Raw genomic sequence first — 15,651 nt, 5'->3', positions numbered from 1 at the left:
ATTACTGTAGCTTTGTAGTATAGCCTGAAGTCAGGGAGCCTGATTCCTCCGGCTCTGTTTTTCTTTCTCAAGATTGCTTTGGCTATTCGGGGTCTTTTGTGTTTCCATACAAATTGTGAATTTTTTTTTTTTTTTTTTTTTTTTGTGGTACGCGGGCCTCTCACTGTTGTGGCCTTTCCCATTGCAGAGCACAGGCTCCAGACACGCGGGCTCAGCGGCCATGGCTCACGGGCCCAGCCGCTCCACAGCATGTGGGATCTTCCCGGACCGGGGCATGAACCCACGTCCCCTGCATTGGCAGGCGGACTCTCAACCACTGTGCCACCAGGGAAGCCGAAATTTTTTGTTCTAGTTCTGTGAAAAATGCCAGTGGTAGTTTGATAGGGATTGCGTTGAATCTGTAGATTGCTTTGGGTAGTAGAGTCATTTTCACAATGTTGATACTTCCAATCCAAGAAAATGGTATATGTCTCCATCTATTTGTATCATCTTTCATTTCTTTCAACAGTGTCTTATAATTTTCTGAATATAGGTCTTTTGTCTCCTTAGGTAGGTTTATTCCAAGTTATTTTATTCTTTTGGTTGCAATGGTAAATGGGAGTATTTTCTTAATTTCACTTTCAGATTTTTCATCATTAGTGTATAGGAATGCCAGAGATTTCTGTGCATTAATTTTGTATCCTGCTACTTTACCAAATTCATTGATTAGCTCTAATAGTTTTCTGGTAGCATCTTTAGGATTCTCTATGTATAGTAGCATGTCATCTGCAAACAGTGACAGCTTTACTTCTTCTTTTCCGATTTGGAGTCCTGTTTCTTTTTCTTCTCTGATTGCTATGGCTAAAACTTCCAAAACTATGTTGAATAATAGTGGTGAGAGTAGGCAACCTTGTCTTCTTCCTGATCTTAGTGGAAATGCTTTCAGATTTTCACCATTGAGGACGATGCTGGCTGTGGGTTTGTCATATATGGCCTTTCTTATGTTGAGGAAAGTTCCCTCTATGCCTACTTTCTGGAGGGTTTTTATCATAAATGGGTGTTGAATTTTGTCGAAAGCTTTCTTTGCATCTATTGAGATGATCATATGGTTTTTCTCCTTCAATTTGTTAGTATGGTTTATCACATTGATTGATTTGCATATATTGAAGAATCCTTGCATTCCTGGGATAAACCCCACTTGATCATGGTGGATGATCCTTTTAATATGCTGTTGGATTCTGTTTGCTAGTATTTTGTTGAGGATTTTTGTATCTATGTTCATCAGTGATGTTGGCCTGTAGTTTTCTTTTTTTGTGACATCTTTGTCTGGTTTTGGTATCAGGGTGATGGTGGCCTCGTAGAATGAGTTTGGGAGTGTTCCTCCCTCTGTTATATTTTGAGTTTAGAGTTTGAGAAGGATAGGTGTTAGTTCTTCTCTAAATGTTTGATAGAATTCGCCTGTGAAGCCATCTGGTCCTGGGCTTTTGTTTGTTGCAAGATTTTTAATAACAGTCTCAATTTCAGTGCTTGTGACTGGTCTGTTCATATTTTCTATTTCTTCCTGGTTCAGTCTCGGAAGGTTGTGCATTTCTAAGAATTTGTCCATTTCTTCCAGGTTGTCCATTTTATTGGCATATAGGTGCTTGTAGTAATCTCTCATGATCTTTTGTATTTCTGCAGTGCCAGTTGTTACTTCTCCTGTTCCATTTCTAATTCTACTGATTTGAGTCTTCTCCCTTTTTTTCTTGATGAGTCTGGCTAATGGTTTATCAATTTTTTATCTTCTCAAAGAACCAGCTTTTAGTTTTATTGATCTTTGCTATGGTTTCCTTCATTTCTTTTTCATTTATTTCTGATCTGATCTTTATGATTTCTTTCCTTCTGCTAACTTTGGGTTTTTTTTGTTCTTCTTTCTCTAATTGCTTTAGGTGTAAGGTTAGGTTGTTTGAGATGTTTCTTGTTTCTTAAGGTAGGATTGTATTGCTATAAACTTCCCTCTTAGAACTGCTTTTGCTGCATCCCATAGGTTTTGGATCATAGTGTTTTCACTGTCATTTCTTTCTAGGTATGTTTTGATTTCCTCTTTGATTTCTTCAGTGATCTCTTGGTTATTAAGTCGCGTACAGTTTAGCCTCCATGTGTTTGTATTTTTTGTAGATTTTTTTCCTGTAATTGATATCTAGTCTCATAGCGTTGTGGTCGGAAAAGATGCTTGATACGATTTCAATTTTCTTAAATTTACCAAGGCTTGATTTGTGACCTAAGATATGATCTATCCTGGAGAATGGTCCATGAGCACTTAAGAAGAATGTGTATTGTGTTGTTTTTGGATGGAATATAAATATATCAATTAAGTCCATCTTGTTTAATGTATCATTTAAAGTTTGTGTTTCCTTATTTATTTTCATTTTGGATGATCTGTCCATTGGTGAAAGTGGGGTGTTAAAGTCCCCTACTATGATTGTGTTACTGTTGATTTCCCCTTTTATGGCTGTTAGTATTTGCCTTATGTATTGAGGTGCTCCTATGTTGGGTGCATAAATATTTACAATTGTTATATCTTCTTCTTGGATCAATCCCTTGATCATTATGTAGTGTCCTTCTTTGTCTCTTGTAATAGTCTTTAAAGTCTATTTTGTCTGATATGAGAATTGCTACTCCAGCTTTCTTTTGATTTCCATTTGCATGGAATATCTTTTTCCATCCCCTCACTTTCAGTCTGTATGTGTCCCTAGGTCTGAAGTGGGTCTCTTGTAGACAGCATATATATGTGTCCTGTTTTTGTATCCATTCAGCCAGTCTGTGTCTTTTGGTTGGGATGTTATTTTTTAACTTTTCATGCTCTTAATAGGACTAAAACAGTGCCAGAAGTAGAACCCCCCAATCCAGTACAACTTAACGTGTTTAAAACGAAACCAAACGGCAATTTTCTAACATAAATCACTCATAATTTAACTCAAGTCTTCTCTAGTTGGTCTCTACAATTTCTGCAGTTCTGAAGTTTGAGTTTTTCCCAGGTGACTAAGAAATTTAGGGGATGAAGCAATGTGGAGTGTGAGAAAATAGAGATTAGGCATTACTGCTGACTAACAGAAAACCATAAAGCCCGAATTCAAACAAAGCATTAATCAAAAGTAATGTCATCATGCACTGTAATCTAAAATCTCACACACCTTATGGCTGGAGGCATGGACCTCCCTTCAAAAAATGAGAGAGCTGAAAACTCCTAGGCACAGAGCCTGACACACCACGGATACACAAGGAATGGCAGTCCCTGGTGCCCCTGCTCCTCCTTTCCTGTCTCCCCCTGACCCCTACCTAGAGGTGGGCAGACACTGAACGCAGGCTGAAATTTCAGCATAGTCCAGCTGTCTCACTACGAAGTCTCAGGCTCATTCCCAAGTTTTTGCTGTACTGAATAGGAGGAGCTAGGGTCGAGGTCATAAAGATGAACCCACGAATCAAGAGAGCAAATGCTCTTGCCTACTTCTGCCTATAACTAAAGAGGAAACCGTGGGTGAAGAAGAGTGAAAAATAAGACCAGAACTGCGAGACAAGAAATCTGAGCTTCACGCCCCTAATACCCCACTGCCTCTGAGGCCTAGGCAAGTGGCCTCTGGAGTCTGTGTCCATTTTCTCATCTGAGAAACAGGGGGCTCATTCATTCGTCAACAAACACTTATTGAGCACTTACTACATTCCAAAAACCCAGCCCCAGTCTTGAAACTCAGGACTAGATCAGCAGTTCTTAACTGTGGCTGCACACTTAAATAACCTGGAGATTTCAAATGAAACAACAGCAAAACACCTCATCCCAGATTAATGGACTCTCTAAGGTAGGGCCCGGGCATCAGGTGGAGGGTGGGGAAGAGGGCCTTTTCAACTGTTGCTGATGCCCAGTGAGGGTTAAAAACCACTGGACTTAGAGAATTTCTAAGTTTCTGAATCTAACTTTCTATGGTTTGACAAATGAGTATTTTTTACAGGTCAAAACCCTCCAAAATAAACCAGTTTCATCAATACTTTGGAGGGAGAGTGACAGAGGGGGTGCTTCAACTGTGCTGACAATCCTGGCCCGAGGGGTCGCATTGCCTGTAAGTGTCCTCCAGCCTCACAGATGCCTCCTTGGATTCATATTCAAAAGCCACACATGTCATGTTATAAGTGAGAATTCTCCCCGAGGGGCAGACAGACACCTGACTCATGCCATTCTGGATTTGTTCCCTTGGATTAAAGCACTGTTTGGTCATTCATGATTTTTGTCATATCTGTTTAACGTGAGTGCTATCAATTAATCTTTTTCTTTAAAATCAACTCACTAGAGCAGTAAGAGAATATTAGCCCTACTAAATATTAAAACACACTATAGAACCTCTTTAATCAAAAGTGAGGTATTGACACATGAATAAATGCAGACCAATGGAACATAATGGAAAATCCAGAAATAGGTTAAATTAATTAAATATGACAAAGGACAGAATCTCAGAACACTGGGAGAAAATGGAATTTTAAAATAATTAATTAATATGGTTGTGCTGGGTCTTAGCTGCAGCAGGGGGCTCCTTAGTTGTGGCTCGCTGGCTCCTTAGTTGCAGCACATGGGCTCCTTAATTCCGGCAGGCAGGCTCCTTAGTTGTGGCACGTGGGCTCCTTAGTTGTGGCATGTGCGAACTCTTATTTGAGGCATGCATGTGGGATCTAGTTCCCAGACCAGGGATTGAACCTGGACACCCTGCATTGGGAGTGTGGAGTCTTACCCACTGCACCACCAGGGAAGTCCCAGAAAATGAAATTTTTAATAAGGGGTATTGGGATAACTGAAAAACCAGATAGAAAAGGTTAAAATTGGATCCAGCTCTCATACCATATATTTAATTCCAAATGGATCAAAGATTTAAATGTTTGACAAAGAAAAGAAACTGTACAAGTACTAGAAAAAACATAGGTGAATTCAAGCTGGTATCACAGAAAACTTTCGAGCCATGACTGAAAATCAAGAAGCAGTGAGTAAAAAAAAATTTCAAAAAGAGAGAAGTAATCCCCACAAAATCACGTGCATTAAGCACCTAGTCGGTGTCATTTCAGCCCCTCCTGCCTTACCTGTTTCTTATTCTAGCCACCCCTGAGGCAACCAGTTCTGCCCGGGCTCTGACCTGTGTCCAGTCCCTGCTGCGGCCGCAGGGGGCTGCCACGTGAGCCCTGTCAGGACCCACTGAGAACATCACCATGTACGGGGGCAATTAGTGCCCCGTGGAGCAATCCTTTGCCAAATGGAGACAGTAGCTAACGGATATAGGCTTCTCCCTTCGGGCCCCACAAATATCAATCCTGTGCTCTCCTCCAAACACACAGGAGCCTTCATCTCGGGTACAGTTTTCTGGGGAACCCAGTTAAAATGCCACTAATTTGATGCACTGATTTTCTTCTAATACACAAAAATAAATACTTAATTATTAAAATTTAAAAAGCGCTCAGCAGAAGGAGCATGACTCCCTCCTCCTTACGTGTGAGCTACGAATCGTGACCGTCTTGAAAAGAAGACAGTATGAAAAGGGGACTAGAAGAGTAACTTTACAGTGATGAAACCTGACAAACACTGCTTCAGCCAGGTGATCGAGGTCAACGTCAACAGTGATAAGTCACGCTGCAGTATGTACCCTCTGTAACATGGAATGGAATGTCACTTCATCTCTGTGATCTTCCTGCCTGAAACTTAACAACCCCAGGCTAACCATGAGAAAAACATGAAACAAATTCCAACAGAAGGGCATGCTACAATATACCTAAACAAGTACTCCTCAAAATAGTCAAGATCTTCAAATATTAAAGACAGTCTGGAAAACTATCCACAGCAGAGGGGTCTAAGGAGATTTAACAACTAAATGTAATGTGGTATCCTGGATCAGACCTTGGAACAGAAAAAGGACATTAGGTGAAAACAAGCAAACTTGAATACACTATGCACTTCAGCTAATAATATTGTATCAATATTAGTTTACTAAGTATAACAAATGTACCACGTAAGATATTAATAACAGGGGAAACTATATATGTGGAGAGTGTATGGGAACTCTCTGTACTATCTGCTCAACTTTTCCGTAACTCTAAAATTGTTTTAAAATATAAAGTCTAGGGCTTCCCTGGTGGCGCAGTGGTTGAGGGTCCGCCTGCCGATGCAGGGGACACAGGTTTGTGCCCCGGTCTGGGAGGATCCCACGTGCCGCGGAGCGGCTGGGCCCGTGAGCCATGGCCGCTGAGCCTGCGCGTCCGGAGCCTGTGCTCCGCAACGGGAGAGGCCACAGCAGTGAGAGGCCTGCGTACCGCAAAAAAAAAAAAAAAGAGTAAAAAATATAAAGTCTATTAATAAAAACAGGAAAAAAAAAGATTTATGAAAAGCATTCCTCCATCCCTGGCAATGGGGCCTGGGATCTGCATTTTGGAAGGACATACACACATGGATTCCTACGCACATTAAAGTTCGAGAAACATCAGGGACATCGAGAGTTACAGTGCACAATGTCCTTACAAAGAAAATTCAGGAAAAAAGAATCCATCCACACATCAATAAACAAATCCTGTCTCCCGGTAGTGGTACGGAAACACCAGATGAAAGCACTGTCACCCAGTAATTCATTAACTCATTGAGCACATAATGAAAGAGTTTTCATCTTGGATGCCAGCTTCACTCATTTGGGAGCTGCCTTGAATGTGGTACTTGGAAGGACCCATGACAATGCAGAAGGAATGTCATGATTTACTACCCATTTTACGTACAAGTGGCAGCATCAATATTCATTAAGCATCTACCAATTGCCAGGCACAGCGCTAGGCTCTAGGGACCCAACAGAGATGGAAACTAGCATAATCCTTTATGAAGTATAGGAGGAAAAAGATAAGTAATTATAAATATAAAAAGTAACAGAGGGACTTTCCTGGCAGTTCAGTGGTTAAGACTCCGTGCTTCCAATGCAGGGGACATGGGTTCGATCCCTGGTCAGGGTGCTAGGATCCCACATGCCACGCAGCGTGGCCAAAAATAAAATAAAATAAAATAACAGAAGAGGAAATATGGAATGCCACAGAGGCAAATAATCGGGAAGGGCCATCAGCCAGGGCCGGGGTCAAGGACTGCCTCCCTGAGGAAGTGACATTTAAGCTAAGATTTGAAGGCTAAGAACTTAGCAAGGTGAAGAGGAAAAGGAAGTAGCTGAACTCTGGTCAACTCATGAATTAGTCCATCAGACCTTTTCTTACTTAAGGATCCTCTGGAGGAGAATGAAGAAGACAAGATCAGAGCAATAGACACAGCTCCACAGAGAGAGCCCAGAGAGGAGGGCAGTACCCACAGAGCGTTTAAGGTGCTGGAAGCTTTACACAGGGGCCCAGGGCAGATATACGACAAGGGGGAAGGACTGGAGAAGGTGAGTAAGAGGCTTCCAAAACCAAGCCCTTGTAAGGGACGTTGCCCATTTCCGCTAAGACACTCAGAAAACGTGTCACATTGGCTCCCACTGCCCTTTCTGCCACCACCCCCATGACTTTCACAACTAACTGCTCAACTGCAGTAACTGTTTCTTAATCTAAATTTCCTGGTACAACGATCTCCTCTACCCCAAAATAACATGCCTCCTGTTTTGTCTTTATTTCAGTAGTTCTGTTTTGTCTCTTTTACAGAGAATGGCCCTGAATCATTTTTAGAAGTTGAAGCATCAATAGCAACTGTGGTTTCTGAACCAAAAAATTACCACATATGGCAGAGAACTTATATAGCAAGCTGGCGAAAGGGCAGAACATCTGCAGTCAGAACTGTCCCAGATCCTCCCGGGTTCATCTCCTTCACAGACACAACAAATTGAGGTGGCGGACGGAAACAGCGAACCTTTACTGGACACCGTAAGCCGAGACCTTTCTATGTGTTCTCATCTGATCCTCACAAAACCCCGAGAAAGAAGGAGGGTTATCCTCATTTATGTTTGAGAAGAGTGTCAGCTCATGAAGGCTAAGTAATTTGCTCAAAGTCAGTCAGCTGGTAAGGCGTGGCTCTGGGGCAGAATCCCGGTCTATTAGACTCTAAAACCCAGGCTGTTTAGAATACAAGGGACAAATGTGGCCTAACTCAATATTATAAAAAGAAAAAGGTCATCCACATTCCTACGTTAAGTCCAAACCCAGAAGCAGAAGATGCCTTTCCCACAGCCTTAAAGACAAAGACAGACAATCCATCTTCACAGTAGCTATAGAGGACCTGAGAACAGGGCTCCCCCCACTGGCAAGCAGATGCAACCACACCATTTACTTCTGATTCCTCTCCTAGGCCTTTGCTTTTTGGGAGGGGAACCTCCAATTTAAGACCAGGAATAAAGTTCCTTTCATTAACTTTATCTTTCTCTCTTCTTTGCTTAAAATTTATCAACAGCCTTTGGTTCCACTAATAATACTATTTTTCTAACTTATCTTAAGGAAATAATCAGAGACATACCCTAAGATTTATGTACAGTCATTATCATCGTATTATTTACAATGATGAAATCCTAAAAACAAAGCTAACTGTCCCAAACTTGGGGTACTGGTAAATAAATTATGGTATATCATCTGATAGACTATTATGCAGCTATTTTAAATGTTTTCAAAGAACATTTAACGAAGGGGAAATGCATATATGTTGAATGTAAAATGCCCAATACGAATACACAGTATAATATCAATTTTGTGAAAACGTTACACTTACACGTGAAAAAGATAAAGAGACCATACCCCACGTTTAATGGGTTATCCCTAAACAGCGGGATCAATGCTGATTTTTATTGTCTTCTTTATACTTTCTCTGTTTTCAAATTCTCCACATTCAATACATACTACATTTAAACCAGAAAAATAAAAACTGCCACTAGAAGTCATTTCTATGAGGTCTTCTCCTTTCAGGCTAAGAAAGAGAAAAAGCTGTTTGCTGCGGGGACCACTGTCCTTCCCACCCCACCCTGACGTCAGCTGGAGGTACTCTTGTCTAAGTTATCGTCACACTATTAAGGCAGTTATGATATTCACTCAACTCGGAGTCACCAAGCCTATAGTCTACCGCAAGGTTCAAACCTGGGTAGTACATAGATTACCTTTACAGGGAAAAAATCTTCACGTGAAACAATCCGATATATTTTCACGTAGCTTATTTATGTGCAACATAAAACTAAGTTTAAATTTCTTATGTTTATGTAACTAGATACAAACAAAACCACCAACCCAGCAAAATTCAAAAGGACATTAATAAAAAGATGATGTTGCTCATATTAAAAATCACCACCCACAAGGTAAATATAGTAACGGTACAGGTCTAAAAACAGAACAACCGAAGAGAGTCGAAGGTACACACACAGAAGCGCCGCAACCCCACAGCTGGTCTCCCGAACACAACTTCCAAAGATTCCTGGAGGAATGCTCCCCTGCCCCTATCCTGCAGCAATAAGCTGAGATGTACTTGTGTTAGCTAGTGCTGGCTAACTGTGGTGTGTGAAGACTGTGTCTGTGCTTGGGTATCTCATGCTGTACCCTGTAACTGCACTGCATTCTGCAGAACTCCAAATTGATAAAGTGCCCTTGGCCCAGATGAGGTAGTTCCCTGGCACATAACCAGACCTGTGAGATGGTAGGCTGGCCATGCCTTACACACACAAGGCTGGCCCTGGCGGGGGCAGGCAAGCTCTCTGAAGATTGGGGGTGATCCTGCTTCAGATGTTACCATGCAGCCCTGGAGAGGATTTTGGAATCTGCAGGTTTGTTCTGCCATCCAACTTAGAAAACATTCCTGATACCTCCGCCACATATCTACTAAAATAATCAAGTATCTGATCAGCAATTTTGAAGAAAAATGTAATTTTGATCTTTACCTCATATTCCAGACAATTTGAAGGATGAACTTTTGTGAAATTTTACATATAAAAAACAACTTAATACTTACCGAACTACTAGACAAATGCTAAAACATAAGAAACGATGGAAAAATCACAAAGAAAATGACTTGATAACATAAAAATCTTAAACTTCTATATATCAAGTCTTTAAAAGATAAAAGGCAGAGGGGGAAAACGTTCACAGAAGAGAACCTTCCCAACAGATAAATGACTAAAGTATATAAGCAGAAATATATTGTATACTGTGTATGTGGGCATCTTTGTTTTTAAGTAGAAAAATGATGCACAAAGGGATTTAGTAAATTTCTGTAAATCTTTTAGGGATAGAGACTATTTGGGGGAGGGGAGGTTTGGCCCCTTCTACCTCCTTACCACCAAATCCAGTATCAGGCAACGGTAAGGCCTCGAAAAATGATTTCTGAATGAGATATGAGAATACATAACGTCTCTTAGGAAAAGGGAAATAAGAATTCAGGCAATAGTCTAGAAAATTAAGAAAAACTCAGACACATCCTTAATTATCCAAGTCAGCAAAACAGTGACTCAGATAATTCACCATGTCCACATAGTTTAGCAAAACTAAACTATGTGGACATGTGCCTCAAATGTTCCGTTTATTTGTTAGAATGCATCTCTAGCTCTATGCCTTTCTGAGACATTCCTGAAAAGCATCAGTTTAGAGGCTCCATTTCAGACCATTTTCAAAACGTCATATCTATGTACTCCCATGAGATTATCTAACAAGAAAAATGTGTCGTTTTCGTTAAAAAAATTCAGAATGAACAAAAAAGAGCATTTTTCACAGATGAGCCACACTGCTTATAAATATGCAAATCAAATGAACTGACAACAGCGGTAATGATGAACAGACCTCCTCGACTCATTCAGGTCCATTTGCAAAAGCCACGTACCTCAAGAGGTACATGTAAATATACACGTATAGATGTTTAACTACAAACAGTCTGCAACAGAGAACCATGTTAAACGGTTAGCAGCGTTTTAAAAAAAAACCTGTGTAAAGAAAAAGGGTAACTGAATGACTCATTTTGGAAAAAGTATTTAAAAACTTTCATTTCTATATCCATGCCTTGTCATTTGATCCCCCCAAAACGGGATCTGAGAATACTATTATGTCATTATTGATCAAAAAATGAAATGTTCTATTCAAGTGGGCCAAGAAAGGGGTAATTTTTATCAAATAAACAATTAAGGAAATCAAGACAGGAGAAAGAAATGAATATTAAAAGAAGAGAGGAAAGCACCTGCTTCCAAAATCCTTTGCTTTACAGTAATGATCTGCCATTTTTTCAATTAATTACATATTAAGAGGAAATAAAGATTTATTCTTAAAGTTATCTTGATTCTAAGTGCATTTCACAAACTGAAATGATCTAAAATAGTTATAACACAAAAAAATTGGTGGTGTTATTCCCCACAGCTTCTGTAACCAGGTAGCTTGAGTCTCCTCTGAAATTGAATATTGACTCAAACTGCTCCTAACATGCATACATCAGAGACTTTTACTTCCAGTAAACATGAACTTAGTACATCAGAACAATCCTCCAGCTGAAAAGACCTAAAAAAGCAGGGAAAAAAGCAGAATAAATATCTGCTTGGAGGCCTGGAGGAAGAAGGGCTATCAGAGGCTCAGGGAGGTAAGTTCAGTATTTGGGGCTACTTTTCCCTGGAGATTTCTGCCAACTTTGAAGGGAATCCTAAAAGTTTGGCTTTAGGTTGGAGGGTAAAGGTGCTGGTGAAGAGCTGAACATGAGCACTAAAGGTGAACAGAACAGGCTGGCTCTCATAAGGACTGGAGCTCAGCTTAGAAACAGCCCAATTCCTTGAGACTACACTGAAGTGACCCCAGATTATAAGTGCCCCATTTGTCTGGCAAAAGCAAATGTGAATTATCTCTGGAAGAGAAAAACATCTTCTTAGGCCTCAAATTATTTCTACAAACAATTCTGCAAATATGATGTCCAGCATGGAATTAAAAAACAAAAACAACTAGGCACAAAAGGAGCTAAGACAATATGAATGAAAACCAAGAGAAACAGACGTTGGAAATGACTCACAAATACTGCCATAATTGGACAAACATTAACATAATCATACATACTATATTCAAGGAGATGAAAGACAATATTGATAATTTCGGCAGACAGCTGGAAACCATAAAAAAAAGCAAATGGAAATTAAAGTATCAAAAAATATATAATAACTGAAATTAAAAAGTCAATTGATAGGAGAGATAAGTGAGGAGATAACCAGAATGAAGGGCAAAGAGACAAACAGAAAACACAGAAGGAAGGTTAAGAAAACACAGAAGGAAGATACAGTGAAATAGCCTAACATGTATAATGGTAGCCCCAGAAGGAAAGGTGAGGGAGAATGGGACAGAAGCAATATTTGAAGTCCTAAGGGCTCATGACTTCCAAAACTAATGAGAGACATAAAGCCAAAGACTCAAGAAGCCCTAAGTTATAAGTTATTAAAAAAAAAAAAATCCATACTAAGGACAGCACAGAAAAAACTGCTGAAAACCAAACACAGAGAACATTTTAAAAGCAGCCAGAGAAAAACACGACTTTCAAAGAACGACAGACAAGTTACTTCTCAACAGAAACAATCCAAGTCAGAGACAATGAGGTATCTTTAAAGTGCTAAAAGAAAGCAACGGTAAATCAAGAATTCTGTAACTACTGAAAAGATCCTTCTAAAACGGAGGAAAATGTTCTAAAATTAGATTGTGGTAAGGGTTTAACTCCGTGAAAATACTAAAAACCACCAAACTGCATACTCTAAATGGGTAAATTTTACGGTATGTGAATTATATCTCAATAAATCTGTTTTTTTTTTTCAAATGAAGGATAAATAATGACATTTGCAAACAAACACTGTAAGAATTTGTCACCAGCAGACCTGCACGAGGAATTCTAAAGGGTATTCCTCAGATAGAAAGAAATGATCCCAAATGGAAGACTGGAAGATGACAAAGGTGGCACTGCAGAACTATGGGGAAAAGATGACCTTTCTGATAGACAGTACTGAATAAACGGTTCTGCTAAATATAAAATTTGACCGCTTTTCCACAAGTTACACAAAAGTCACAAGTGGGCTGTAGATCTTAATTTGAAAGGCAGAACAGTAAGATTTTTAGAAGACGTCATAGGAAACTATCTTCTTGACTTTGGAATAGAACTCCTACAAATTAGGAAGAAAAAGGCATGTAAATCCCAAAAGAAAACACTTTTGAACAGGCACTTCACAAAAGAGGATACCAAACAAACATGAAAAGATGTTCAACCTCATCAGTCAGCAAGAAACTGCAATCCGAAAACACAATGGGATACCTCACCAGGATGGCTTCACACTCACCAGGATGGCTAAAATGTAAGTGTTGACAAGTACTGACAAGGGCATGGAGCACGAGAACTCTCATACATTTGCTGGCAGGAGTGTAAATTGGTACAAACACTTTGGAAACTTGGTGTTATTTCCTAAAGTTGAAGATATGGGTATTTTTGACCTAGAAGTTCCACTGCTAGGTATATACCCAACAGAAATGAATGTACCAGATGTATAAGAATATTCAAAACAGCATTATTATTAATAGTCTAAAGCTAGAAACAATTCAAATGTCTACCAATACCAGAATAGCTAAATTGTAGTATTTCATACAACGGAATACTATAGATTAATAAAAATGAACAACGGTTACGACATAATGGATGAATCTCAGAAGCACGTTGAGTGAAAAATCCGGACACAAAAGAATATATATTTCATTAGTATTTCGTTTATATAAAGATCACAGAACAGTCAAAATGAAACGACAGACACTACAGTTTTTATGGGATATATGTTTCGAAGGTAAATTCACACAGACAAAAGGCAAGGACGTGATTATCCCCAAAAAGTCAGGATTGGGTTACCTCCGGAGAGAGAATTCCGAGCTCCTGGGTGCTGGCAATGTTTTTTCTCGAACTGGTAACCACCAGTCCCCCTGGCTGGGTGATAAACCAATAAGTTGTACATTGCGGGTCTTGCACTTGACCGGCGTGCAAGAAGGAAGGAGACGGGGACAAGAAAAAGGGAGCTGAAGCCGGCAAGGAGCTCCAGGTGGAAAGAAACGACCACTTAACGTGTAAGCCCCAGAGCGCTGGCACAGGGAGGCTTCGACCAACGGTACAGAACCCCGGGGAGGGAGGCCGGAGGGGCTCCGGGCCGGGCGCGGCCACACCTGCCGCGCGGTCGGCCTCCCCGCGCGGCCCCCAGCCCCCACGTGTGCCTCCCGCGAGCTGCAAAGGCCGGCACACCCCGCTGCTTCCAGAAGGCCGCCCACTCCGACTCCCCCAGACCCTCTCACGGTCCCCCACACCCCCACGGTATTACCGAAGCCCGCCCAGCGCTCCGGACGCCGCCCGCCCGACCTCCCCACGCCCAGGCGCCCGCCGACTCACCTCATTGTCGCTGCCGGGGCGGGCGCGCGGGGCCGGGGGCGCGGCGCGGGGCGCGGGGCGTTAGCGGGGCAGCCGGCCCCGGGCGCGGCGGCTCCGCGTCTCGCTGGGCTGCGGGGGGCAGCGAGGGCTCATCTTCTCGGGGCTGGCGTCCGGGCCGCTAGCTGCGGGGACGGGCTGCGGCGGCGGCGCCTGACAGCTGGGCCCCGGCCCCTGCCATCTTGGCGGGCGCGTGCCCGGGCCGCCGTGTGCGCACGCCGCCGGGAGGAGGGGAGTGGAGGGGAGGGGGCGAGCGTCGCCCGGGTCCCTCCGGCCGGGGGAGCGTGCGCCCGCCCGAGACTGGGGACGCGGTCCCCGGGCGGGCGCGGGAGGCTGCGAGGCCGCCGACGGAGAGGCAAGAGGGCGCGCGGGCAAAGTCAGCCCGCGAGTCGAAACTGAGGGGAGAGCGCGCGCGGCGGCCCAAACCCGACACAAAAGGCGCGGGGCCCCACCGTCCGCGCCTCCAGGAGAGCTGAGCCGGGGTGTGCGAAGAGCGGGGCGGAACCTTGGGGGGCGGGTCGTGAGGGCCCGGCCGGGCCGCAAGGGGCGGGGCTTCGAAGGAAGGGTGCTCAGTGAGGGGCGGGGAGGAGCTCCGAGGGCGGGGTGGGACTGGCGGATGTGAGGGGGCCGGGGCATAGAAGAAAGCGCGATCCGTGAGGGGCGGGGCCGAGGAGGAGAGCGGGGCCCAAAGTGGGCGGGGCGCTGGCGCGGCACGTGGAGCGCTGTGTCCCCCTCCCCGCGCGGGGTGACTCTCTCAACTACAAAGGCAGCTGAGCGCGCCGGCGTCCGTGCGAGTTGGCGGGAGGAGTCCACCTTCCCCGGCCCTGCGGCGTGCCCAGCCTGCTCCGAGGCAGTGAGCAACCCCCTCTCTTTGTAAATAAAGAGCCAAGGCTGGGACGGGGAGTCGTATCTTTGAGGCAATATCAACAGCTGAAGGATCTCCCAGTCCAAAAAAGCCCCACCTGGCGCCTGCAAACCACACCTTGTGAAAAATCACATCGACTGCACGAGGCCGTCCAGGTTTTCTCTGGTTGTTAAATCCCCACCCTTCCTAAAGGTTAGTCATCCTCATAGCTGGCTGGAAACCCTAAACCCTCTGAGTCTCACTTCTCACTTCTAATTAGACACAGTTCGTCATGCTTTCTCAGCATCGCCACTAATGCTCCCGTTCCCCTCTATCACAGCAACAATGGAATCGTATCTACCTTTTTAAAAATTGCCTCTGAGCAAGAGCACATCAAGCGTTAAGTGGTTTCTGGCATATAGTA

The 15,651-nt window shown here is 43.0% G+C and overlaps 1 protein-coding gene across 1 annotated transcript in view; it reads right to left on the bottom strand.

Annotated features, from left to right (window-relative positions):
- Positions 1 to 14,800, bottom strand: part of EVL (Enah/Vasp-like) — a 164,714-nt gene extending 149,914 nt beyond the window's left edge. The window contains exon 1 of the mRNA XM_033420170.2: positions 14,348 to 14,800. Within this exon, the coding sequence (XP_033276061.1) occupies positions 14,348 to 14,352 (5 nt within the window). The 5' untranslated portion in view covers positions 14,353 to 14,800. The remainder of the gene's footprint in view (positions 1 to 14,347) is intronic.
- Between the last annotated feature and the right edge of the window lie 851 nt (positions 14,801 to 15,651).

Source organism: Orcinus orca, chromosome 2 (assembly GCF_937001465.1).
Source record: "Orcinus orca chromosome 2, mOrcOrc1.1, whole genome shotgun sequence".
NCBI lineage: Eukaryota > Metazoa > Chordata > Mammalia > Artiodactyla > Delphinidae > Orcinus > Orcinus orca.
Note: the sequence above shows the minus strand (reverse complement) of the source record. Positions and strands in the feature narration are given on the sequence as shown.